Source organism: Myiozetetes cayanensis, unplaced genomic scaffold (assembly GCF_022539395.1).
Source record: "Myiozetetes cayanensis isolate MyiCay16 unplaced genomic scaffold, myiCay2020 scf12, whole genome shotgun sequence".
Lineage (NCBI taxonomy): Eukaryota > Metazoa > Chordata > Aves > Passeriformes > Tyrannidae > Myiozetetes > Myiozetetes cayanensis.
Window position 1 is genome coordinate 2,658,925 of NW_026086826.1, and position 26,396 is coordinate 2,685,320.

At 39.3% G+C, this 26,396-nt stretch overlaps 1 protein-coding gene across 2 annotated transcripts in view; it reads right to left on the reverse strand.

Annotated features, from left to right (window-relative positions):
- ST6GALNAC3 (ST6 N-acetylgalactosaminide alpha-2,6-sialyltransferase 3) overlaps positions 1–26,396 on the reverse strand; it is a 210,804-nt gene that overhangs the window by 109,235 nt on the left and 75,173 nt on the right. For both annotated transcript variants that reach the window (XM_050306898.1, XM_050306899.1), the window contains exon 2: positions 7,544–7,738. In XM_050306898.1, the coding sequence (XP_050162855.1) occupies positions 7,544–7,738 (195 nt within the window). The remainder of the gene's footprint in view (positions 1–7,543; positions 7,739–26,396) is intronic.

The following is a 26,396-nucleotide window of genomic DNA, read 5'->3' on the forward strand; positions in this document are numbered from 1 at the left end:
ATGATCAGTGATGAAGTTTACAGCTACACCCATAGAAAATGTAGCTCCTTGTAACAGGTATTGTAAGTGTATTAAGTAGAGCTCTAAGATGTACACACTGCCAGCATAGTAATGCCAGTAAGGGGCATGAGATTTTTGACATGGCAGTCATACAGGCCTCTTACAGAGCAAAGAACACATATTTGGTAGTGTGGACTAATGTAGTCAGCCAGACAAGAGAGACTAGCCCAAGAAAAGCAATTATTGCTGGTACAATCTGCATCTGCCCTAAGAGGGTCTCTAAGCTCATTTCTCTGTGCAGCACTTACACCACTCCACCTGTTCCAGCCCGGTCCGAGACCAGATACCACAGATTAACAGCTCACATTTTAATCTAACAAAAAGCCCAAGGAGAAAAGGCTCACGTGGCAGAAACTTTCCCCCCCACACTCGGAGAACAATAAAAAAGGCAGAACTGCGCGCTCCACCCACAGAGCCTCGCAGCAGAACCCGAAGCTGCCAAACGCAGGCTGTGACAGATGGCCACGGGAGCAAACTTGGAAAGCAAAGGCTTTCAAGGAAGATGGCTGTGGCTTTGAAGCTGACTAGTAATTGGCATGACTGCCCGTCCCCCCTGAGCGAGTCCTAGCTCCGTGTTTACACGTGTGCCCACGCGTGACCGCGCGCGCGTGCGGCTGGCACGCTGCTCCCCTGCAGGGGAGTATTAACGGCCCTGGGTCAGCTCAGTGCTTGTGCAGCTCTGCCAGAATAGCTCTGCTGGGCAAGAGCTCAAAGAGCTAAACCCGCTGATTGCCACAGCCAGCAGAAAGGCCTTGCATGGAAACAATTATAGGAGCGAAATTCCATTTTCGAGGCTCTTTTTTTACTCTGTGGTGTGTATTTTATAGACCAGGGCAAAGTGTACCTTAGCTGCCATCAGCACATCCAAAACTAGCAACACCTTGCTGCAAAGGATACCTTGAATCTCTGTGAGAAATAGACCTCAGGAGGGTGTCACTGGGCTTCTTTTGATGGAGGCATCTTAATTTTTAAACAGCAACAGTGGGAAGACGTGTAAATGATAGGGCAGTGGTCTCCCAATGGATGGACTGGAACACCAAGAAAACATCCTGCCTGCCACTAATACAAACCAGCCCATCCTTTATTTGGCAACTATTATTGACTAAAGCTGAAATCATGTCATGGTAACAGAATTCTCACTCTCATCTGCTCATTACAAGATTTAGCCCAGCTTTCCTATCTTCCTCAGTGGATTGGCCTCATGCAAATGCCACTACACCAAACCTCTCTGTTCTTCTCTTTACCAGTCCAAAGAATACTCCCTTCACTTTTCCTGGTCCACCTGCCATTTAACTAAAACAAAATTTTGCTGATAGAAGTTTGTCTTTCAAGCTGGCTAACTGCAAAACTCAGCTTTTTCTCTGTTTTCCAGGTGGTCTCCAGTCAATTTTCCAGGTGGTGTGTCTCTCATTTGGAGAGGCATCGTTCACACTTCTCACATGGAAAACACAACAAGCACAACTGCTCATAGGGAGGCTAACACCAGCTGATGTACACCTGCCTTTCAGCAGCAGTAAATAAATCCTCAAGAAGGTGGGGGAAATCTCTGCAAATTAGCTATAACCAAGGTGGATGGCAAATCTTTGATACCAGGCACCTCTTGCAACATAACCTATAAGCTCCAGTCAACAGATCAATCCAGCCCACGACTGCATCGCAGACATTTATTTCTACCCACACAGATTCTTTAGGGATCGAGTTTTGATGGCACAGCTCACTGGCTGATAGTAATCTCTTTTCAAGTTCCTTAGTCTTTTTTTTTTTTTAAAGGCAGAGCTGCCACACAGGCAGCACTGCTTGACTCATCACATTGAGGCTCTGCATGGAGCAGATTTAATTCCTTTGTATAGAATACCTGATATATTTATCCTGGCACTTGACTTTTTCCTCATGAGATACCAGCAGAGTCGGGGCAGCTTTAAAAACCTAAGCTAATTCCATATATACAGAGGGAGAATGGCTGAGCTGGCAGGATTTACTCCACCGAGGACACACATCATCTGTGCTCCCTTCCCTCCTGTAGGTTCATAACAGCCTGAGTGGTTTCAAGCGGACCTTGCAGCTTATTCTAAACATTCTCTCTTCTTCCAGGCAAAAAGGGGGTTGGAAAGAGGAAAGGAGCAGTGGGGACTCTGGTGATAATTTGTTTATTGAGATCTATTTCTATAATACAAGATACACTCCTGGAGTTGTTCATTTGGTGGTTAAAGTCTTTGGCAGGAATTCTGTTTCCAAGTGTGTGCCTATGGCTCTCAGAGCCAGGAATGGGAGCTCTGGTACAGTTACAAAACACAGAGGGGTGGGGGGACAGGAACCAACAACCCACCATGTGAATGTCTCTCAGAATGTTACTGTCATTTAAAATCCTTCTGCGATACCTACAAGGAGAGTTGCTCCTGAAAATTCAAAAAGCAGAAGAAGAAAAATATCCAGGAGAATACATGGTATGTTTAGTTGTGCTTTCATCATTATTACTGTTATTACGTGATTTCTAAGGCTGAAATGATGTAACTGTGCAGCTGACATAAAGCTGTGTCTTAGAAGAGATACAAATGATAAATCACTATGAAACAAATGACCTTTTCTTAACAAAATATCCTATGAATTCTTAAGCTGTAACAACGGATAAGATCCCAAAGGAAAAGACAGGATAGAAGTCATCGATGTGTCAGAAATTAAATACTAAAGCAACTTTCTGTCACAGGGAGTTTCAGTTAATGTAGCTTTTTAGCCTCTCTAGGACCCAGTTTTTCCCAACAAGACTATGAAATAAGCATCTCTGGAGTCAGCTGAACACACAGTGCAAGGTCACAGCCTCGTACCTTCTGTTCTGACATGAAGCCCAGAGCTATTCTCCAAGTTTCTCCTCACAGTAAGTGTTGTTCTAATCCATCACTAGCAGAGGCAAAACATAAACCTTCCCAGGATGATTGTAGCTTTACATGCTTTTAGTATTTCACATAAAAATTTTAGTCTTTACGAAATTCTTTCTTACTTCCCATATCTGGAAAGAAACTAATATTAAAATATCCATCACATTCCTCACTTTCCTTATGCACTGTTTAGGTTAGTTGTTCAGGTTTTGTAGGAATGTGGTTGGTATGGATCCATCCTGTGATTATTTCCAACATGTTGACAACTCTGCTTTTGCTATTGTTGAAATGGTGTGTGCCTTATCTTACAGTCAGAGAGCACATCCCATTCCTGCATGTTATGTTAGCTTTCCTCTAAACTCCAAATGCTGCCATTTTTAAAGGCATTTTATTCAGTTGGGAAAAAAATAATAAAAAGGACTGCACAAGTATGTCAAAGGTCTGTAGCCTTCTCATATTTGTATTGATATCTGGGATATTTCATTTGTGGAAACCTCCCTTCATTTCAGCCAAGTTCCACCACAGAACTTCTGGCAAAAAGGGAAGAAAAAGGAACCAGATTTAGGTGGTCCATGCACACTATACATGAGGCTATGTGTGCCACAAGTGGTGAGAAATTAATGCTCCTATACAGGTCTGTTCAGGTTATGGGACAAAATGGTACGGGATCATACGATCCAAATTTATTTCTTCAGTATCAGTACATTGTGTTGATGAGTTTTTCAGTTAGGACAGGGTTTTGAAAAATCTTAACTGCTGCAATGCATGTTCCTTTTATCTCATGCTCATCACTAGACCGTGAGATTCTTGGATGTTCATGACACAAGGGCTCTTTGCTCCCTCAGAATTCATTTTAGATGAAGCCATTAGATCTCACAGTTGCAGTTTAATGTAGGGATTTTAGGTCATCTCAGAACTTACCCTTTTCCAAGAACGGTTTTAATCTTTGTTCAGTACTTGAATATGCTTCTTATAATTATGTTTCAAGTGATATTGCAGCTATATTTCAGATTTTACGTATGTAGGAAAATGCTATATTATTTTAATACTGATGGCAGAATAAAAATCTATTCAATATTCACCTTTCAGGAAGCACAATCAAATATCCAAGAACACTATTAGACTTGCCTAGCATAAAGTTTCAAACTGCTAATGGATTTTAAATTGATGTCATAATGCTGCAATTTAAATACATGATGTTCATTAATTTTGCCAGAACTCTTTGTAGAGTAGGAGTGGTATGAAAGAAGGAGGAAGGTTATATTTTCTCTACCTGCTTCTTTTTATCTCCTTGCCCATTTTTGATACACAAAAAGAATCATTACATCAGCTTGCGGTGTGGGGTGAATTTTACTCAAATGACAATAGGTTTCAATTGGTTAACCCCTGTGGAGTTGTATCAAATTAATATTTTCTATGCAAAAAAAAAAAATACCAGGAATAGGATAAAAGTAACTAACACATGATAGGCGTGACATTTCCTAAAGGTGGATTTCATGGGACCTACCACCAAAAATCCATGGGCACAAAGTGGAGGAAATGAGGGACAGAAAGGTCATCTTGCTCATACACCTCCTTTTCACTGAAAGGTCAGAATTCCTGTATTGAGCAAGAGGGCAATACAGACTACCACAAATCTCAAGGAGTCCCCTCAGACGTGGCCACTGAAAAGGGAAAAGAGGTCACATCGTGGAGGGATGTGCTGTGGGATCCTCTTCTACCGAGGGGAGTGAGGGCAGGTCCTGGATGCAAATTTTCTAGGTGAAGAATCCTCTGTTTCAGAAATATCTCAAAAGTGAAACTAAGGTTTGTCTAGACATAATGGCCCAGTATAGTACAACACTTCACATCTATTTATATTTCAAATATAGTATGTTTACTGTACATAAAGTCAGTTTTTCTACAGCTGTTGCTATAGTTACAAATCAAGGAAACCATAGCAACAACCCTGTGTTATGTACAGCCTTAATTATGTCTCTCTTTGCATTTTATATTAAATACTCCCATGCAATCTAGTTATAGTAATCTTGTATTTTTTCAGATTTTTTTAATAATAAAAATTCCCCAACATTATACTGTCAAATCAAACACACAACACCCTTAAAATATGTCTTTACAGTACTATTCTGACCATATCTAATAACAGCCACATCACTGAGATAAACACTAATGTTCATATTATCATTTACAAATGATTGATCACTTTAGCTTTAACCACCAATTAACTGGTTTTCCATAATTTCATAAAGTTTTTCAAGTCCCATCCCATTCAGCCTTACCCCAAAAGAAACCAGCTCCTCCTAACTTCAACTTTTTTTTCCTATGGATTAAACTTTTGGGTTTTTTTTTTTCCCTTTGGTTTGGTTCTCCTTTTTCTTCACAAAGTAAGTATGCAATAGAGGGACAGGAAAGGCAGAGTAGTAGTTCATCTAGATTTTCTATCTTCCCTCTAACATCCTTCAGATGACTGACAGGATTCAAAGGAAAATATGAACACACTCAAGAGGTGTAAAAGGATTTTGCCATTAAAAAAGAAAAGAATATGCCAAAATCCGTGTCTTTAAAAGCCTCCTCTCCTATCTTCCCTCCCATCACTTTATTTTCTGATCATTCACTACTGTATAATTTCCTCACCATTTGGTCCTTGCCCATTGATGAGATGGCAATTGTCCCATTTTGCAAAAAACTTGGCCACATTTGTTTGGGGCATTAGCTGCACTCATGGAGTGGCCCTTCTGTTATCTTCTATACTATAGAAGCACAAAACCCCCTTAAAAAATATCATCTTAATCCCATGAAATGAGCAGACATTCAACGTATTTGACACGAGAAAGAAATGAGAAATCTGTGGGTTTAATCTCTACGAACAACTGATAATTGCTGGCCATTTTAATACAAATAATACACAAGTGCTTATTTTCCAAAGCAATCTGTATTTCAAAAATCACGGTCTGAGAAAGCCACGAGTGTGTGTGAGGAACAAGAGCTGCCTACATGGGCAGCACAACAAAACTTCCCTCGCACGGGGAATAATTAAGTCGGGAGTCAGTGCATTCACAACAAGCTAGCCGTGTTCAGTTTCTTCATTATCATTTTAATTAGCAAATATTAATGTAATCTGCAAATACAAGAGGGAAAACAATTAAAATTACCAAGTTTAAGGAGTCCTTCATGACCTAAGCTAAATTGAGACAAATGTCTTACTAATCGATACCCGTCACCAACTTTCAGGACATTCATTTCCATTTACTGTTAGAACTTCCAAGCGTGTTATCAAATTTAAGAACGAATTAAGGGCTCTCACGAGCTCCTTCTAACCTCTGATGAAGGCAATGGTGGATAAAAATGGATTAGCATGCTCCTCTCCTCTCCAGTTATCAGTTCAGACTGATAGTGATCAAGTGACCGTGGCAGCTCTGCCTCATTCAGATTCCATGGCAGCCACCGTGGCAATAACCCAGGGACATGCAGAACACACTGTCCTCTCATTTCTAGAGGCATGAAGATGCTGGAAGAAGCCTTAAAGAAGCCTTTTGAACTCAACAGCACCTCCCATTCCTTTCACTGAGACTACGATTCACACCCAGACAGTTTTCCTTCCTGGGAAAGGACAAGGTGTTTGTCCTTCTTCTTTATAGATAATGTACTTGGGCCCCCAATATACTCAGTGCTGCATCTTACATGGACAACAATTAAAAGCCACAGAAGTTTAAAAGAAGATGCCTCCTAAACACAATATCTCTCTCTCATTTTGATTTTCATATTTAACCCACTAAAGGTAGAATAATGACTAATTTGCCCAATACACCTACAGGACTAAACATCATGAAGTGGTAAAGTATTTTCATCCTCTATAAAAGCTGTTGTGTGAGTGAATTTCATTCATAAATAACTGCAATTTTATAAAGAAAAATAAATGGCAGTAGGTAGAAGTCTGATAGTATTTCTCAGACAGTTTAAAGCAGGAGTCCCTATAAAACCTAATTTCATCACACAATTTTTTTTTTTATACACAGAGCAAGTATTTTGCAAAGCAGATACAGGTCAATGCATTTTAAAGTACAGAATGGAAATAGATACCTGGGGCTTTGAAATAGCTACCATGTGTTAATACAATAGTTGCAGAAAAATCTAGTAAACCTCTATCTTTATACATTTTCTACACTCACATATGTTCATTTCCCAAATCCGTCCCTTTTCCTCTTCCATGCCCATACAAACACAAATAAACTACTCCTTCCTTGGGAATCCCAGGCAAAATTAAACATTTTAAGGACTTTATTACAACAAACACAAGAGAAGCTCCTTTGAGTTATATGGATTGAAATTGAAATTAATCTGAAAAATGTTTTTCCTTGTTTAAATATCCACTTTCACTGCAATCAAGTGTGACTTTGAGGCCAACTCACTGCTCTCCCCACTGCAGACATGACAGAAATTTTTAAAAAATTTCATTTAAGTGGTAGCACACTTCTAAAATAACCACTCTGCTCAGAAACACTGCTGGCTTCAGCTTTCACACTGGGCAGGTTGGTAGAAAAGCCTTATATGGGATCAGAGAAAAGAAATCTACTGGTCCATTTTGCTGTGTTCTTGATGCCAGGTCTTACCTCTTGTGTTTTTACATTTATATATCCATAATGAGTTCTCAGAGGATGCCTCTGGCCATTGGAAAATGGGATCCACTTGACACTGGTTTGTCCAAAGCAGTTTAGGATCAAAGGGAAAGTTACTTCATTTGTGAGGCGGATGATGATCAGGCAGAGGAATGCTGCAACGAAACTCACAGCAACAATGGACTTCCTCTGTAATGAAAAGAAGAAAGGAAATAAATTATTAAAATTAAGAGTCAGTTTTAATAAAAAATACACATCTTCTACTGTAGGATGAAGGAAAAGCACTTGAGAAAGCTTTATGTGAAATTATTCCTCTGGTAGTCACCTTGCTGTAGGAGCACAAGGAGACAGATGACTGGACCGTTTTACTTCAACAAATTTGCATTTCAGAGGTTTTGAGAGTTTCTTTTAGAACTGGTTGGAAATGAGTCCATTTTGCTCACCAAAAAAAAAAAAAAAGGTTTTTTTTTTAAGTTTCAAAAAACATCCATCAACTTCAAATTTTATTTGCATTTGAAATTAAGATTTTATGTAAACATCCACACCAAAGTCTCCGTTCCAAATCATCAGCGCTCTAGACATGACAAATACACAAAGGGAAAATGCCACCCACAGCAGCACCACACAAAGTTTATTGGGAAGACTACTGATGGTACTTACTGTGCACTAATTTTAAACCATTCCATGCAACAGAACTCATACTCTAAATATTTTAGAAAAACAGTTGGCGAAGTCAGCATCCCATTCTGCCTTATTCCAGGTTCATGAATTTACAGAGTGAGGCATCATTATCTCGGACAGGATGAGCTCCATTGTTAATAATGTAACAGACCCCAAGCCTGTATCTGTTTAGCTTTTGCCTTCTACCTCTAACCCATCCACTTGGCTGGACTGGTGAATGCAACCACAGAAAGATCCCAGCTTGTTCCTTGGGTAGCTCCCCAGTATGCAGGAAAAGAACTTGTAAGAAATAGGATGTTCTTCTAATTTTTAGTTTTTTTTTTTTAAATACTGCGGTCAATTACTTCTAGACAAATTACTTAAGGATAAAACACGTTAGCTGGCATGTGTAAAGATTCTAGATATGAGACTCCATGAAAAAGATCATTTTTACATTTTCCCTGAGGGAATGAAACCATTTTCATTTACAGGTGTTTTTACTGTACTTTAATTACATTCCAGATTTACCTAATTTGCCACAGTATAATTACCCTACTGAATGCAATGCTATCCCTCTATACAGTAAAATATACAGAAAATAGAGGGGGAAATTATTATTTGCCTAAGGGCCTAGATAAGTGTATAATAACACTCAGTGCTGGATGACAGAACCTGATCACCCCAATTCCCACCTACAAATACCACCGACAAAGCAGCTCAGTCCACATTTAAGACCACTTTTTTACATGACAGCAATAAGATCACACGTGCTGGAATGGTGATGGAGGGGTGAAAGGCAAACTCTGAGCAAAACCATGTAAGATGAACGTGTTCTTTGCCTGGAGGTTCATTTGACAGTCTGCAGACACTAAAATTCAAAATGCTGCGCAGAAGAAACGACGATATTTACACACAGGTCATACTGGGACAGACAGAGACAAAGTTTCATTGAACATGAGCACACAAGACCTGTGTCCTCACACAAGGACTGTAGGCACTGCTGCCATGCTTTGGTTCTGTTTCTGGACACAGACAACAGTGAAGAATTACAGAATCAACTGGGTTGGAAAAGACCTCCAAAATCATCAAGTCCAACCCTTGATCCAACCCTGCTGTGGTTCCCAGCCCATGGCACTGATGCCACATCCAGTCTCATCTTAAAAACCTCCAGGGATGGGGAATCCACGACCTCCCTGGGCAGCCCATTCCAATATCTGATCACTCCCTCTGTAAAAAAATTTCTTCCCAATATCCAATCTAAACCTCCCCTGGCACAGCTTGAGACCGAGCCCTCTTGTCCTACTGCTGGTTCCTGGGAGAAGAGACCAACTCCCTCCTCTCAGGGAGTTGTAGAGAGTGCTGAGGTCTCCCCTGAGCCTCCTCTTCTCCAGGCTCAACAACCCCAGCTCCCCCAGCCTCTCCTCACAGCACTTGTGCTCCAGTCCCTTCCCCAGCCTCATTGCTCTTCTCTCGACCCGCTCCAGCACCTCAATGTCTTTCCTGAACTGAGGGCCCCAAAAATGAACACAATACTCAAGGTGTGGCCTCACCAGTGCTGAGCACAGGGCAAGAATCACTTCCCTGGTCCTGCTGCCACACTGTGCCTGATCCAGGCCAGGATCCATTGGCCTTCTTGGCCACCTGGGCACGCTCTGGGTCATGTTCAGAATGGCAAAGAACACCAGGTAATTTTGAAGGGATGTTACTGTATCCTCCCACACAAGAGTTAACAAAACAGTCCATTACAGGGGGTCAATTGCACCGCTCAATGTTTCGATGCATCAGGAGGCTACAATTTGTAAGATAAAAGCAATGAGAGACCGGGATGAAAAACTTGGGTGAGCGAGGTCACTGCGAGGAGAAAAGGAAGAGGAGGATGAAGAAGCATTGTGGCAACGTGATTCAGTGAGGCATCTCAGCCAACTAATGGCTGTGCAATGTAAAATTAAACCCAGCAAATCTTCAGAGGGCAGCGCAGCAGCCACAGCCCAATTGCAGCTTCCAGAATTCATGGAAGCCCCTGCACTTTTCATCATCTGCATTATAACAGATTTACATTAAATTGCAATAAACTGGCTGGGGAGCACTTCTGTGTCACTTCTCTTTGTACCAGATGGAGTCAGAAACATTTAGCTATATATCAGAGCCTTGTAAGTGCTAAGAGCAGCCAAGATGTGCAGCGCAAGTGATAATCATAAAGCAATGAGAAGGAGCAGGGATTAGTCATATTATTTATTGCAAATCAGAATTAAAATATTGCAAATATTTAAAGGGGGGATCTAGAGTCTCATTCCGCTACATGAGCATGTTTCAATCAAAACATCCACAGCAGGAAGCAGGATTACTGCCCTGTATGATGCTACTACCTCATTTCCACATATCCCATCTTCCTGGTTTATTGAACAGCACCTTTCACTTCCTTTATTTTGTGCAGATCTGTTCTGAACTTGAAAACACTGCAATCATCTTTATGTGCTTCTCAGAGGGAGCTGTTCTAAATAGCCTTTGCCCTGAGAAGAATTCAGATTGTGTAGCTAGATTTCTTGGCCTTCATGAGGATGCCACTTTAAATACCCTGTACTACTAGATGAAAGAAAAAAACATGGTCTTCTTTTTTTGTTTGTTTGTTTGTTTGGGGTTTTTTATGTAAGAAAATATTATTTGAAAAGGCAAACAGCAAAGATTTTTCTTTGTGTGTTGCTCAGGCAGAAAGAATCTGCACTAACGAGAACAATCCAATGAAAGAAATGAATTTTTACAACAGAAAGGAATTTCGGCATCTGTTAAAATTGTTTTGGGAAAAAAAAAATCTTGCCATATGCAAACACAACGATTACTTATCAACTTGTAAAAAGGAAGTTTGTGTTAAGTATTGAGTTCCCCTATAATTTTTGTTGAAGGCATGAGCTCCAACAACATGCACTCTCTGTGGGAAAGATTACTGCAAATTGGTATTTCGGTGGCTTTTTAAATTTCACTGTAAAAATATTGAAAAACACCAAAGCACATACTTTTCGTAATTTTAGCCCTCCTAAGCATCAAGTACAGCAGTCTGCTCAGTGGCCAAGAGGCACTTCTGAAAGTAATTTGTTTCCCTTAAGTTCCTCCCTCCTTTATCTCCTCATTAAAAATATATATATATATATATAAATAAACAAACCAAAAAACAACATACAAACCCAAAGCCAGGTGCTATTTGTCATTAAGTGCTTCTTATAAAATTTTCTGTTCTGCAGGTAAATGGATTTTTTTATCAGTCCTCTGATAAAACCTACAATTTAGCATTTGAGGTTCCAGGAATTCTACATGACATCAGGATATGACAAAGAAGTCTGAAGCTGTATACAGTGATGAATAACAAAGCGTACTTTGTCTCAAAATTTGTCTGCATCAACATTTTAAATACTTACACATTGTACCATTTGAGAGAGCTAAACCAACGCTCATTAGCAAGCCTGCACAGAAACAAGTCTTATTCCTTCTTAATTTTCAGTTCTCATGAATGCAAACAGTCTATTAACAAAAGAACTGTTTCTCTAACATGGAAATATATAAAGCTCAATCACTCTTTATATTTTTCCAGCTAATTTAATGTAGATATTTTGGTATTGACAACATTTACATAAAAAATACATACTCAGCGAAGAGTACACAATAAGACATATGTTAAAGAGTTTCTTAGCTGGGTGACTTGCATGGTATATTAGCTTTTGTAACATTTTATTTCACTCACTACAGTACATGACAAGCCCAGATGACAGCAGCGAGAAAAAAATCACCAATTTATGAACACAGGATCCTACAGCAGAAGAGTGAAGGAGTTGTGTTAATTAGACTAGGTACTAGCTCATTCATGGTTTAAAAAAAAAAAAAGAGAATAAGGTGGTAGAAGTGGACACACAAGATCAGAATACATGTATTGCAATACCTGGGACCTCGCTGGGCCAAAAGCACACACTGGAACCAAACAGTTGTTTCTTTTAACTCTTTTTACTCAATCCTCACAATAACATCGTCTCAGTTTTGGTTTCAGTTATTTCTCAGACACCAAGCTCACGCTGTCTGGTATGTATATCAAAATCAATAAGCAGTAGGCATGATTCACACTTCTAAGGCTTCAGTTTATATCTCTGTTGTTAAAATAAGGATTGAAATAAACCCAGGAAGTTTCATATTACTATGCTGGTTAGGATTTAATTAAAAACACCATAGAAATAAAACAATAACAGTACTTTTATGGGTATAAATATATATATTTGGCAACATGGTCCCTAATACTATTTATAACCTTCATATCATCTAGTTTTGGCTATTTACCAGTGCCAGGGTGATTCATTAGCTTCAGTTTGGCAGGAACTTGACAGTCTGAACAAGTTTTAGTCATTTTTCTTTCATAATCTGTTAAGAAGCGCGAGATGACAAGCTAATTTTTTACAGTTCAATAATGCCTGATAGAATAATACGATACAAACATTTTTCTGGTGTTGTATACAGATGTCTGGGAGGGAGGGAGGAAGGAAACATTCCCAGCATAAGATAATTTCTCAAGCTGTAAATTTTACTCAGATCTGTGCTAAGCATCTTTATTCTACTTTCTAGCCCAACACAACACCCTGCCACTTGAAATGTATTATATGGCAGAGCACCATCAAACCACTTTACAAGCAGGAACAAATCCCCATCCTAGTGAGTTTAACAGTAAAAACCCATTTTGCAGATGCATAAACCGAGGCTGAAAGCAACTTCCCTAAGATCACAAAGAACTCAACAGAAGCTACTCCTAACCTTTTATTCTAGAACTACCTTTTTTTCACAGGTTTATTGTTCCTGTTACAGCTGCCTGAATTTGTACCATGACAGAGTTGAATATGATATTATGGAAGATTCCAGTAAAGAACCCTTGGAACCAGGGAAAGTTCCATGCCTCAAACAGTAATTGCAAATGAACCTTTTTTTTTTCAGAAATTAATTTTTTTTTTTTGCAGTACTCATTCTTTCTATTATTTTTATAGATACATGGAAACACCGTGCTTGGAAGGACAAATCAAAGGTAAAGACTTACAGGAGGGCTCTGCATCTCTTAGATGACACAATATGCAGTAATATTGTATTATTTTCACAATACCTACCCTTTATGAGCACACTGAATAACTCAATCACTCTTTTAATATCTCAGCACATTATACCACTTTTATTACAGGGCTGATGCAGGGTTTCGGGGTTTTACTCAATATAATACCAATTGAAAACTGTAATGGCTACACTTACTGAATTTGTTCCATTTTGTAGACCACTATATGTAAAAAAATAGTTTTATTTAATTTTCTCTTTTATAGTCTTGAGCATCCCCTTCAAATGCTGCTTTCTATTACAACAGAGCATAAAATGAATTTCTTTCAGCACTCCAGTTCAGCGTACCTTACTGATTTCACAGGTACTGGAAATAAATATGCCTTCCAGCTATTTCTTTTGTCCTGAAACTCCCTTTAACAGGGCTCCTGGAGGGATACTGAGGCAGGGGTCCTAGAAGTTTTCAAAGAGGGAGTAAGACTATATAGCAAAGATCCTTCTAGAAACAGCCATGTGTCGAACATCATTTGCATAAAATCGGTAGCTGAAGATTTACTTTCTTCTCCTCCAGAAGTGAAAGTTAACCCGAGCATGTTCAAAGGCTCCACAGGAGATGGCTGCCAGTGTTTCTATCTCAGGAGGAGAGAACAAAGCAGGTAGGGGTTATATCAGAAGTAAGATGTGGTTTGGTTTTCAAAACCACTAAAGTTAAGATTAAAGCGATTTTTTTTTTTTTTTTTTCTGGAAAAGGACATCTTTGCTAAACTGGAATATAAGCAGACAGGAAGCTGAGCAGTAAGAGCAAAAATAAAGTTCAGTGATGAAGAAGGAGAGTAATGCAGCATACCTAAAAATAGATAAAGGGATACAATGAAAGAAACATGAGGTTTTATCCTGAAAAGTGCTACTTCTAAGAATGTCCCCTGAATCAGGACTGCTTTTGAGGACTACTGTGTTTGAGCAGGCATGAATAGAAGACACATTACTTCTTGCATGCCTTCTCTGCAGGAGCTCTGGCCTTCTTTTATAGCGAAGGCAGCTGAAGGGCTCTCAAGAACACAGCTCGTTGTACTTCTTTTATTGCTGCCAATTGTGGAAAACTTATTACGTAACTCAGTTTTCACCACGATTCACAGTGCAGTGGTGGTGGGTCTACATTCACAGCAGCTCAAGATAGAGCTCTGCACAGCAAAAGAAAACTTATTCAAACATGTCTTTCATTAAAGCCAAAAATCTGCAGAGTGTGCTCAGGCTTACTGGGGTAAGAGCAGAGCAATGAACAAAACCAGGAATCAGCACAGTGGTGTCCAAGTAACTGCTGTAGCAGCATCAATCTACATTAAAAGCCTTATACAGGAGATAATCCTCCTGTATGTAAACTATTATTAGTCTCAGGTAACTGCATAGCTTTGTTACATAGAGCATTCTCATCAGAAATAGCACACATATTTAGGTAATAATACGAAATTATGCAAGATGAAGTTTCTAAATTTCAGGGAGTAACTGCTGAAGTATTTTGAAGGCCTCCCATATGCTATCATGCCTAAGAAGTTACTACATTTGAAAAGCCCCAGTGATTCTGAGCCCTTCAAACTGCAAAGCATTGCCAGATTTCAGGAATTATTCTGCATCACTGTTCCCTCTTGCCCTGAACTCGAAGCCTGATAAAAAGGAGCATTTATTTGGCTGGAGATATTCTTATCCCTTCAGGCTTTCCAGCGCTTTGAGTTCTCCATATCCTACACAAGTGACTGTTTCTGCTGCTCATTTCATGCCCACTCAAAGCTGAATTTGTATGTACTTCAGCCAGTCTACTCCTGGCCTGGGGTTGCCCATGCAAACAGCCTCTACTCAACAAGGCACAAGCACATCATCAGCACAGCTCCAACCTTCACAAGCCACAGAGTCACAGCACCACCAGGGCAACCTAAATGCCTGAGCAAGGCACGCCTTCAGCCAGTCTGCTACCTCATTTTATGCTGCAGCTGAAAGCTGTCCAGTAATTTAAGAGGTCCCCATGGCAGAAAGGCACACTTTAAATAAGTTTGTTGATTTTTCTTTCTGTAAGATCTGTTAAGAATATTTACTCTAAAACTGCAGTTGGTGATTCACTGATGTCCTTCACAAACAGGGTGAACTTCATCAGCAGCTGTAGATGCATATTATATAAACACTGCTGTAGTTTCTGCGTGATACAGTAGTATTAAAAAGGGGAAAAGAAAAAGAAAAAAGGGCTCTGCATTACAGCTCTCAAATAGTGATTTTTTTTTTTTTTCTGGTGCTGGATTATTGCCCAGCTCTTCTTATCAATACCTTGGCAAGCTTTCAGACCCACACACACAGGCTGATGAACGCCCCCCTATAATAGAACTGCTGGTACAAGAATTTGTGATCTTTCAACCTGGCAGTTGGTTGTTACTACTTATTGAAGTAGTACCTGATTGTAGCTATTTTTCACCTGCTGAGAAAAAGTTCAAAGGAAAAAAAAACACCCTTATGTGAGTATTAACTCTTATCCTGCCAGGTAGGGCTCACTTAACTGATCTCTCCCTCCCTCTCTCTCCTGTATAGAAATGGATAAAGATTCTTGATTGGCAACATCCTAAGATTGAATCCCTAATTGAGGGGGTTTCACAAGCATTCTGGTAGACACTCTATAGCTGCCAACATTTTCGTGAAAAATCCCTTTCAAAAAGTTGATTCTTTCAACCAGAAATAGATTTAAAAATGCATGAACCAGTAGAAAAGCAACAACAAAAGAAGCTCCACAAATGCATCAAGAAAGATTCTTATAAGGCAATAAAATACCAGCAGACCTCTGGTCTGCAGATCATCATAGTTTAAAAAAAGATGTAATTATTAAAAGCCTATTGCATTTCTTTGCTATTTCACATGACATACCAGAAACACTCAACTTCTTGTTTCAAAAACTCACAGGAAAGAGGATGTGACAGCTTCAAAAGTAAAAGTGAGATAAATTCAATTTCTACTCATGATAAAGCCATTAATGTAAAGCCATTAATGTGCTTGGTACACAACAGGAGGAATGGATGTTAATCACACACCTGTATGTTTAGTAAATACTACACTGGGATGCAACCTCTGGAAGTACTAACTTCCAGATAAGAAAGAAAATAATAATCAGACAAATAAAATTAAACACATGACAGCAGCCTAAGGGCAGAAGAAATGAAGGTAAATAAAATGTTATAACAATCCCACATTCTCCAGCTGCACATCTTTGAAGAAAATGCCTTTTGCTGGAAACCTTCACTTGCCTGCAGCTCCCTTCTGCCTGCAGGGGAAAGTTTATGCCACAGAGCAAAAACTGCATAACCAGAAATTCACACAGATGAAGTGTAATTGCCTACCACCATCTGGACAAGCCCAAACTTTCTGCATTGAGTTATCCTCTGTCAAGGTCCCTGACTGCCATGCTGGACTCGGAGCTAACAAAAGCTGACCCCGTGCCTCAGTTTCCTTCTAAAGGCCATTCAACACTGCAAGACTAAAGAGATCTTGACCAGCCTGTTACTTGGCAGGAATCTTGCTCTGGCTCCTCACACCAGCTTCATCCCATCCTATTCTTTGGGAGGACTGCACTTTTGGAAAGTTGCTCTGGATGCTCTCTGCCAGAAGAGAACCTCTTTCAAAGTCTGGCTGCACAGTTGGCTTTGTTCTTAAATATAAAAAGATACAATTGATACAGATCTCCTTCACGGTCACCAGGCAAGGTCCCAAGTTCAGAAAGGCAAGTTTTTACAAACTGGTCTTCCTAAACAAAAAGGAGAGCCACTGTGAATTAGAAATAAGCTGTTCTTAAGCAGAGATGATGCACTTCAGCCAGGCTGCATAAGGTCTTTTATAGTTTCTCTCTTTTCTTTTTTTTTCACTTTTAAACTTGACCAAGAGACTCTCCAACACAGCTGTAGGAATGTTGTCCTGGTTTGGCAGGAGGCAAGAGCAGCCTTCATGGAAGGCCTTTCACAAAAAAGCAAGTAAATCTAGGCTCTAAATTGTTTTGGCAATTTGTCTGTTTTCCATCAGACATGGAAATCTCCCTGCTCACTTCGGATAAACTTGTTCTAGCCTACTTCACCCATACATGGCTGCCACATAACGTCATCAGGAAAGCAAAACGTATCATTCAGTGCCTCCAAGCATTGTCTGCTTCTGGCACATTGAGTAACGTTTCAATAGGCTTAATCATTTATAGCTGATAAAAAGCAAGACCTAATTACAGAGAAGTCTAGGCTGAGACCAGCTATTTTGTAACAGGAATTTTACATTTTCTGCCATATAGCTGGGAGCACGCTGCTTTTAGTGTGGAAAAAAAACCCCACTTCCCCAGCTTAATTCTTGTTTCTTTCTGTATGCTGTTTTCTTCATTGGAAGCTTAGAAATAAGGGCTTTGGGGAAGGAAAAAAAAAAAGAGGACACCAGCATGGCAGCGTCATCTCTGAAGAGATCTTCAAAGCCAAGATTTAGATGTAGACTTTAAACTATTTCTGTGGCTTACAACCCTTCTTTGAGCAGGTGGAGGCATGTGAAGGATGTGGGATTTGCTGGGATGGTCGTATCCAGGGTTCATTCTTCCTATCAAGGCCACCTTCCAGTGCAAGAGCAATGTGCCATCAGTAGGACAGACACTGAACAGGGTGGGGGTTTGGTAAGGGTGTTTGGATGAGGGCACACAGAACCCAGCAAGGCACTCTTGTTGTAAACATCAACAGTCAGATTATTATCACAGCACTACAGAACAGAGCTTTCCATCCAGGATGCAGATCAACAGCACTGCGTGCTCATAGCAGCACATCCAACCACTTTATGATCCCAGTGAAAAATACAAAGCAGGCATACATTTTAAATCTTATTCATAGCAGGGGCTGCACAAATGGCCTGTACATTTTTGGCAGAGACTTTTCTTTCAAGTACTGGCATGATCTGACCCTGCTTTGCTCATGTCTGCTCATACAATCGCAGGAAAGTGTTGCAAACCAGCAGGAACTTCAATGAAATTTCTTGCCCGTTCAATACAACTGTATTGCTTCTACATGTAGGAGTCTGCTCATTATTCCTCCTTGGATAACGTGTGCAAGAGGTTATCAGAAGTTGCCACAGGGGAGGCTCTCCAGATAGCAAAGAATATGCAGCGTTATAGTTACAAAACATAATGACTGCTCACACACTGCTCAAGCAGCTGATGACATACCCGTCGGTTGACTAGGGAGCTCCTTAAATCAGGGCACTGAAACTCAATAAAAGCACTGATCAAGGCAGTGGCCTCAATTTAATTATGAGCTCTATTGATCAGGTCTTCTCTTTATAAAAAGAAGAAGAAGAAAAAAAGAAGTGGGGCAGAGTAGGAGGAGGGATCCACAAAGCACTGAGCTCATGGAAAGGTCTGGTGGGAATCTGCAGAACAGACTCCTTGGCTGTTGTGACAAATCCACAGTGGAAAAACTTTGCCTTTTGTGCTGTCCTCTCTCTTCTGGGGATTAGGAAAATAATTTTCTGTGAACTAGTTTTCATCAGAAGGAAACAAAATACCATTTCATATTTACAATAAAATCCATGATCTGAGAGTTATTTTGTGAATACATATAGTTGACTGGGATACCTGCAGTGGAACAGCACCCAAAAGCCACAATCAGGAGTCAGTTTCCATTGTGACAAAAGCTGTAAATTCTTTGGACTCATTATTTCTACAGAGCATCTCAATAGGAGCTAGAGGAAATCATAAAAAATTGATAGTTTTCCAAAAGAAATTCTTCCAAGCAGTAAAGTTTAATCTCTCACTGATCTGTTATCCTGATAGAACAGTAGAGGGACAGTAACATATATATCCTACCCAAACACACATTCTATCATCATATCACGCTCCCCTCACGCTGGGTGAGCTAACTGAATTGAACTTGACCTTCAAAGCCCTTGGAATGCAACAAAATATCTCTGTTTTCTGACATTTATGGGTGGCTTTTCTGCATGGCTGCTTTTACTGCCTAGAAAATGATGGTGAAAGCTGTGTGTACAAACCTACCACAAACACTGACAAATCACATGAAAGGGAGACAGATTTATTCAGTGTAGATTACTCCAGAGCAAATCTAATCAAACCCAAGATTTACATTTTTAAAGTAGATCAAAAATTCATAGAGTTAGCATTTCAATACAATAGATATATATTACAGTTCTATTTTAATCTGCAAGTGTAATTGAACTGATTTGGATTTTCTGTGCTCTTCTTTTGGCTTAAAAAAGCTTTATGTGTTTCATAATGAAAATGCATCACTGAACGGGCGTATGCACAAGAAAATTCCAATGAAAAATTCACACAGAAGATTATCAACCTCTGTCTAATAAGGCTTAATGAAAACACATTTGGATGTGAATCTATATTAAAAACTAAAAGTGTGAGATGTGGAAATGCAAATATATCCTATTTGTGGCTTTCTTAAACTTAAAAGAAACTACTCCTAGCCACTCTATCAGAGATGATCCAGAAATGTGACACACTTGTGCACCTAGCACTGTTTTCCATCCTTTAGTCCATCAAATAGTGAGAGATTGTTAAATGTCAGAAATTATTCCAAACTCCTGGTTCCCTTCATACGCATTTTAGTGATTTGCATGCAAGAAACAAATAAAAATAGCATAAAACCCAAAAATGTTCAAATTGAGCTTAATTTTTTTGTTTAATACATAACAAAGACATAATCTCCTGTCCAGGTACTTGGTTCTATGCCAGCATATCCAGCTACCTGCACCAAACAAAACCAACTGTGGGATTCTGGTCCTCCTTCATATGAAGATATCTCTAATTGATTTAAAGGAGAGCAAGAGAAAGCCAGAAGCACAATTAAATTTGAACAGGAACAGTAAGAAAAATATAAATATAGGGGTTTTTTAATACTATCCCTTCTCAGGGCCTTTGTGTATCAGTTCCTCTATTTGCAAACTCAGGATCCCTCAACTTTTAGTTGATCCACGCCTGGCATCACCAAACCCAGCTCATTACTGCTCATGTTGATGTCTGTGGGAGCAAATAGTGCATCTTTGTACCTGACAGCCACAAAGAAACCTCCTTAGGTGCCAGGATGTGCAAGTCTTGACCTGGATATGAAAACCAAGTTCTCATCTTCGGTGCAGGGAAGATGCCAGGGACAGCAGTGAGATTAAATAATGCACCCCAAGACCCTTTAGAAGGACCAGGCAAAGCTGTGCTTTCCTAAAATTCATTGAGAACCAGAGTCATACTCAGTTATTACTAAAAACAGATCCTAGACACTCCAACATTTATGATATTCAAAAAGTGTGTATAATGAAACAGTAAGAGCAACATTCCCACATCCATCTGTTATCGGTATTTTCCACTATTTTTCTCAAAGCTTTTCATTTTTAGGTAGTAGGTAACAGTTTTTATCTCTACCTTTACCCCAGTGCTGCTTAAACAACAGTTAGCCATACAAGCAGGAATCTGCACAGGACAGAGCTCCCCACTGTCCTGTGCCCACATGTTACCAACCATCTTTTATTGTGCTCACATGCTGTCAGAATATTTGGGTCTGCAGTAGTTTGTACAGTCATTAAAAGTTATGAGAGTTTAGGATTTGTTCCAGCCACCATGAGTCATAAAAACTATCCCAGTGCTTCAAAAAAAAAGCAGTGTAAGATTTTCTCAGTGAACCTCGAAGTCTTTCAGCCATAAATCTCAACAAATAATGCTGTTTGTTTAAATTAACACCACTATACAGATTAATGAGACAAGTTGTCCTCCAGTCAGGGGAGGAACACAAAGATGCATCTTAACTTATTTGATTTCCAGGTTTATTCATTTTAAGTGTTATATACTGTGACATTCACACATTACTGAAGAAGTTAAAAGAACAAAATGCACATCACTAGTCAGCTGATCGTTTATCATTTGATTTGAGCTGCCAAAATTAATGACGCCCTTCCTTTTTCATTAGACTTCTTTTGTAGTTTTTTCATTAAATCAAAAACAGAGTATGTAAGCAATCAGAATATTTATCTGCAATTTCCTTGCTTCTGCACACGTAACTAATCCCACAGTGCTGGAAAAGAGATTTAATTGGTTTAAACCTTAGGTCTGTTGGGGCTCCCAGAACTTTATGGCTAGAAAATCCAACTTCAGATGTTAATGTTCCAAGACATTAAATCCTCATATTTAAAATTTCTCATTCTTAGTTACTCAGCATTCAGCACAAATGTCACTGGTCAAGTTTCAGCTGGTCTTGCTGCATGTCCTTTTGTCTGAATGCTGTTACCTCACTGAGTACCACAACATCTAATTTTACACCCTCTGACCACCCTCAGATACTCTAATCCTCCAAAAAGTCACACAACACTCCCTATTTTGCTGTGCTGGATAGTGCCTCTACTTCAGCAACTTCTTACTACCAAACAATACTGTTTTCAAATTCTCCTCTGCTATTCACCTTTTCATACATATATTTACTTAAAAAGTATTCATCTGAATGAAAGGTTCCTAGATTAGAGGCAGCTTTCCAAACAACAGACTGGATTTAACATATCTAATCGGTCCTATCCTTTCTCAGAAGTTGAGCTTTGATGTATCTTCTCTAAACTAGGTTTAGCAAGCAAACTGAACCAAATTCTTCTTCCATCTTCCAATAAGCAGGTCCTCCATTGTCCTGATACACGAGCTTCTCAATCTCTGCGCTTCTGCTTTCAGGTCACCTTCCCTGACCACAGGTATTAATCTTTCAACAGAGATCTCACATCTATCAGCTGTAAAACTTCCCTGAATTAAGATATTTCATGGTTCCATTTTATTTAGGCTCCCTACCCTTCTTTGAGTGATCATCATACTCACAATGAGTCCTATGTCATTTGCCTCCAGTCGATGAGCTGCCAGTATATGAAGCACATGGCTGTTCAATCCCCTGTTTTTATTAGGGTTTGTCTAATTGTGGGTATTTTTGGGGTTGTTTTGTTGTTTCTTTGTTTGCTTGTTCGTTTTTCATGCTGCAGAACATTTATAGAGTCTTCTGTTACTCTGAATTTGATATGAACTGTAGGAGACAAACAACCCCCAGAAAGCTTTTGCAAAACAATTTCCAGAAATACTTAGGTCTCAGTAATGCCAGGCAGGACAGAAGAGCTGCAGCAGCTGGAATAAGAGGAGCTGTTGGGCTTAGGGTCAGATTTCTGGAAAGCACTCTCCCTTTCTGACAGAGAAGCACAGAAATGGGTCTTGAAAACAGCATCTCAATCTATTTTTAAGTCTTTAGATACTACTTCAAAAACAGTTGGCAATGGGCAGCCTTAACTCAAGTATTTAGGATGTATCTCAAGGAAACACATTGTGCACAGGCTGTACCATGACAGAAAACCTGCCACAGACTGGTCACTTTACACTGGAATATTCACTGTGTTTTTAAACAGAATTAAGAGCAATTTTGACACTAAATGATTCAGCCTCTCAAATTTTGACCAAGATTGTACCAAGCAGGTCATATGTTGTCTACTGAAGGGTAAAAGTGTACGAAGCATTAGAGGGTGAAGTAAACTATTAGGGTTACAAACATTTTATTTTGCTCTTCTGCCTTTTACACTAGAGCTGTCATCTCCTAAAAGCCTCATATTGTCACCTCGAAGACACAGCAGCCAACACATCCCTTCAAAGTGAAAGGAAAAAGAGATTTTGTGATATCATAAAACTAGGGATGATAAAATCAGTTTAAATAACAATAAATACAGAGAGATATTTGCTGCTCATCTTTCACTTCTGTCTCTTCTTCTTGTCATTGGATGGACACAGAAATGGAGAATTAATGCAGCTTCTCTCATACACCCAAAGTGTCACTCTTTGGTGATCCAAAGAATACTGAAATTTATAAGGAAAGCTCTGCACTGGTTTAAGTTCTCTGAGTTTTCTCTGTCCTCCCTGACCACAGGGCGGATTGCCTATGTGATGTTTATACAAAGAAAAATCACAGATAAGTTACTGGACTATTTTACTGCACAGAGACCTAGGAGGAAGCACAATCAGAGAGGTTTTGACCGATGAACTACGAGGCAAAAAAACCCCAAACCCAGCAATTAAACAACCAGTTGTGACACACGAGATCTGTGAGAGAATCAAGTCTGCACCATGAAGAAATTAAAGACCTCAAAAGACACCCCCTTCTTTGCCACCTGCAGCAAAAGCAAGCCACACAGCAGGCAGCACTGCTGACTCAGGGAAAATGTTGTTATTCTATTGTATAGGGGTAAATGGTTTGCTCAATAAGCTGAACTAAAAGCTCATTAAAAATGGCATCAGAGGGGAAAAAATGATACACTAATAGTCCACTAAGGCACAAATTCAAAATGCAAAGCAGTTCAAAATTTGTCAATTACTCCAACTGTCTAAGAATCAAACCAGGTAAGGTAATGGTATTACTAAGAAAGCAAAATTTGATTTTTTTTTAATTATTCTGTTGTCTAATAAAGCATGATTTAGGTTTAATTCACTTTATTCACTCCTCCTATGCAGCACATTACAACAGCACTGGAATGAGATTTTTAAAAATTACTATTTCATCAAAGGTTTCTAATACCCATCTATGATTTAATTTGATCACCAAATTTGATCTATAATGATATTAATAGATAGAAAAATCCATAGTAGAGTCCATTATTGTTGAACTTTATCATCTTTTTTTGAAAGTACAATAGTAAAATTATCTATTAATTAGATTAATTTCAAGGAAGTGTAAATCATCCTGACCCATGATACTTGCTTGCAAAGCTATTGTGAGAGAATAATTAATAGGCAATAGTCCAGGAATATTATTCTGAGCAGATGCGAACCTTGAACTTCCAGTCACTGGACTTAAATTCTAACTAGGAATACATCATCTTATGGAAATTCCAACACCCTGGAGGGCTGCAAGAAGGAGGAGAAGAAAAAAAAAATCAAAGTAGACTGCTATGCTATATATAGTCTGTATTAGTGCTTAACATGATCACAATTTAGAGGTGGATGTAGGTAAAAATTTCTTAATTTTAGAAGCTCAAGGTGAGAAGGACTGTGCCACTCAAACAGTGGAGTCTCATTTAAAGAACACATCTTACAAGTCATTTTATTTGTAACCTATTCTGCTGGAAAACTGTATGGCCTTGGGCAAATATTTAACCCTAAGAAGTAGCTAGCTGTAAATACACACAGTGAGGAAGTTTAATAAAATACTTAAACATAGATGTGCTATTTTTCCTCATCTTTCCATCACGTCAAATCAATTTCTACAGATTCTGGATTAGATCTCTGCCAAACATCTATCTGATGGTCCTAGGTTTAAAAAATTTAACTGTAAGGTCTTTATGGCAGCAATAGCTTCCACTAAACAATGAATGGGAAGTAATCAAGATTAGAGTCTTGTATTCACATGTACATTTTCAACAGGTATTAGTCCCTGTGTTTTCTGATGGGCTATATTTCACACTGCACTATGTATTTAATAATTGTAGAATGTTCTTCATTGTGATGGATGGAGCTCTTAACTGTAAAACCTCTTTAGAATATTCTGAGAGGCTACAAAAATGTTCTGTTTCAAGCACTGAGGAGAGGACAGAACTGTTTTCATGCACACATGGACTCCCAGGAACACCCAGCTGCTCTGGCTCTATGTGATGATTCCTGTATTGTGTTTTATAACATCTAAACTTTTAACACAGACACTGTGCAGAACAAAAGCAGATCACTGAGCCAAAACACCTAAAACCATGCATCCCAAGACTTCAGGAAAGGTCAAACTGACTAGATGTACATCTATAATTTTGTGACTAAACAAGGAAAGGGTGGAACAAAGGGAAAGAATCTTCTTCCCATTCCTTGAACCCCAAGGTAAAGTCCTATATAGTACACATTGAGTAACAGAACGTGATGAACACCATTGCTTTAGCTGTAATTTTATGACATCTTATAGCCCCAAGCAAGAACACTGTTTCTTGGGGAAAATCTGTGTGTTTCTGGCAGACTATTCAGCAGATGCTAAATGTGCTGAATTCAAATGCAATGTGTGCACCAGAGGGTCAGAGGAAGAAGGACCTCAAAGTATGGTCCTTGATTGCCACTCAGAAGTATTTGGTGTGCCACTCAGTAAGGCCTGGAGTGCTTTCAGAACAAAGTTTCAGGAATGAATTCCACCAATAACAGCATCTGTACTTCTGCTATCTCTCTGGGAAATCTAGTGAAGGGAAATTGATTTTCTTTTTTTGTTAGCGAGGCTATTAAGCATGAGGCACCAAGAGATGAATGGAGAGCAAGCCACATAAAGAGATAGAAGCATCTGAAAATGCCTTTTATTTGCTGCACAATTGCTTTTTTGAGAAGAAATACCTGCATGGGTGCAAGATCAGTGCCTGTCCAGATTCCACTGGCAACACAAGCAGTGATTCCAGGAGCCTGCCTGCATGAAGGAACCTGCAGGTGCAGTAAGCAGCCACCACAGAAATCTGCTCCTAGATTTGTCAAAAGAGCTAGAAAACTTCTCCTGACTTCTGAGAGACATCTAAGCTCACTAGAGCTCATTCCAGTAAAAGTCATATATTGCTGATAGCCCGCTTTGACTTTTCAGTATAAAGGAATTTGAAACCGGGGCTTGCAGATGAGGTTAAGAAACCCATTATCCATACCGCCTCCTTTCCATTCTTTTATTTTAAACTCATGCCCTCATTGCTCTTTATTTGATTTTTCTCCTGCTTTGATCATCCAGAGCTGACCATACGGATTTGTTCCCCGGGTCATTTTTTCAACAGAAGCATAAGTGGTAGGAGAGCTGGAAACCAGACCTAAAAGGCACTGGATAGCAGCACACTGCTGCTGTAAAACAACTGGCCTAATTCTGATCTTGTCTCTTCCTGATGCACTGTTTCATGGCTGATCTTTTATAGATAGCGTGATAAAAATATTGTAGGCATAATGTTCCATTTTCTGGGAGTAGAACAGTTTGGCACACAGTAATAAAGAGAACAAAGGAGGATACTCCCCATCCCCCAACATACATGAACAGTTTACAATGCATTTATGGTCCTATGAGAGTGGAATGAATTCCTATAGGAAGAATTAATAGGATACCTTATTCTTTAA